Here is a 746-nt window from a genome sequence, read left to right on the forward strand (position 1 = left end):
TTTTTTAATATTGCTGCATTTCCAAAAGTAATTGGTGCCATTGATTGTACACATATAAGAATACAATCTCCAGGTATGTTATTGTGCTCTGTGTATTTCATCAATGTATTTTCTTGTTTAAAACGTGCACTATATATGTATATATAGTATATTATGATCTATATTTAAAGTATACTTTAAATATATAGACATATGTCCATATACTCAAAGGATCATTATATAGGCATACATAATATATATAGATATTCGCATTCTATGTATGTATGTACATATAATATAGGTGGTGATGATGCAGAAGTTTTTAGAAACAGAAAATCATATTTTTCCTTTAATGTACAAGTTGTGGTAAATGCAGATAATGAAATAATGGATATTGTAGCTCGATGGCCCGGCTCTGTTCATGATTCAACAATATTTCAGAATAGTAATTTAAAAATGCTTTTTGAAACAAATCACTTTCACAATTGCTTATTATTGGGTATGTGATTGTAATTATATTAGATACTCTATATGATTTTAATTATATAAAATAATATATGATTTATGTTATTATGTGAGCTTTTTTATTTTGGCATAATTAACTATTTATTTATACAGTTATAATGAATCTTTCTGTTTTAGGTGATAGTGCATACCCTGCAAGACCTTATTTATTTACACCATTACTAAATCCTCAAGGCCCTGCTCAACAATTATATAATGAATCACATATCAGAACAAGAACTAGAGTAGAACACACGTTTGGT

At 27.1% G+C, this 746-nt stretch overlaps 1 protein-coding gene across 1 annotated transcript; it reads left to right on the forward strand.

The window, feature by feature from the left end:
* Positions 1-280: 280 nt before the first annotated feature.
* Positions 281-739, forward strand: LOC108782776 (putative nuclease HARBI1; the record flags this gene model as incomplete). The annotated part of the gene is made up of 2 exons (XM_018551175.1): positions 281-478; positions 622-739. Coding segments are annotated over 2 exons (316 nt in total), but the record flags the coding sequence as incomplete, so codon positions are not given.
* Positions 740-746: the final 7 nt, after the last annotated feature.

This window comes from Cyphomyrmex costatus, unplaced genomic scaffold, assembly GCF_001594065.2.
Source record: "Cyphomyrmex costatus isolate MS0001 unplaced genomic scaffold, Ccosl1.0 C2241005, whole genome shotgun sequence".
Classification (NCBI taxonomy): Eukaryota; Metazoa; Arthropoda; class Insecta; order Hymenoptera; family Formicidae; genus Cyphomyrmex; species Cyphomyrmex costatus.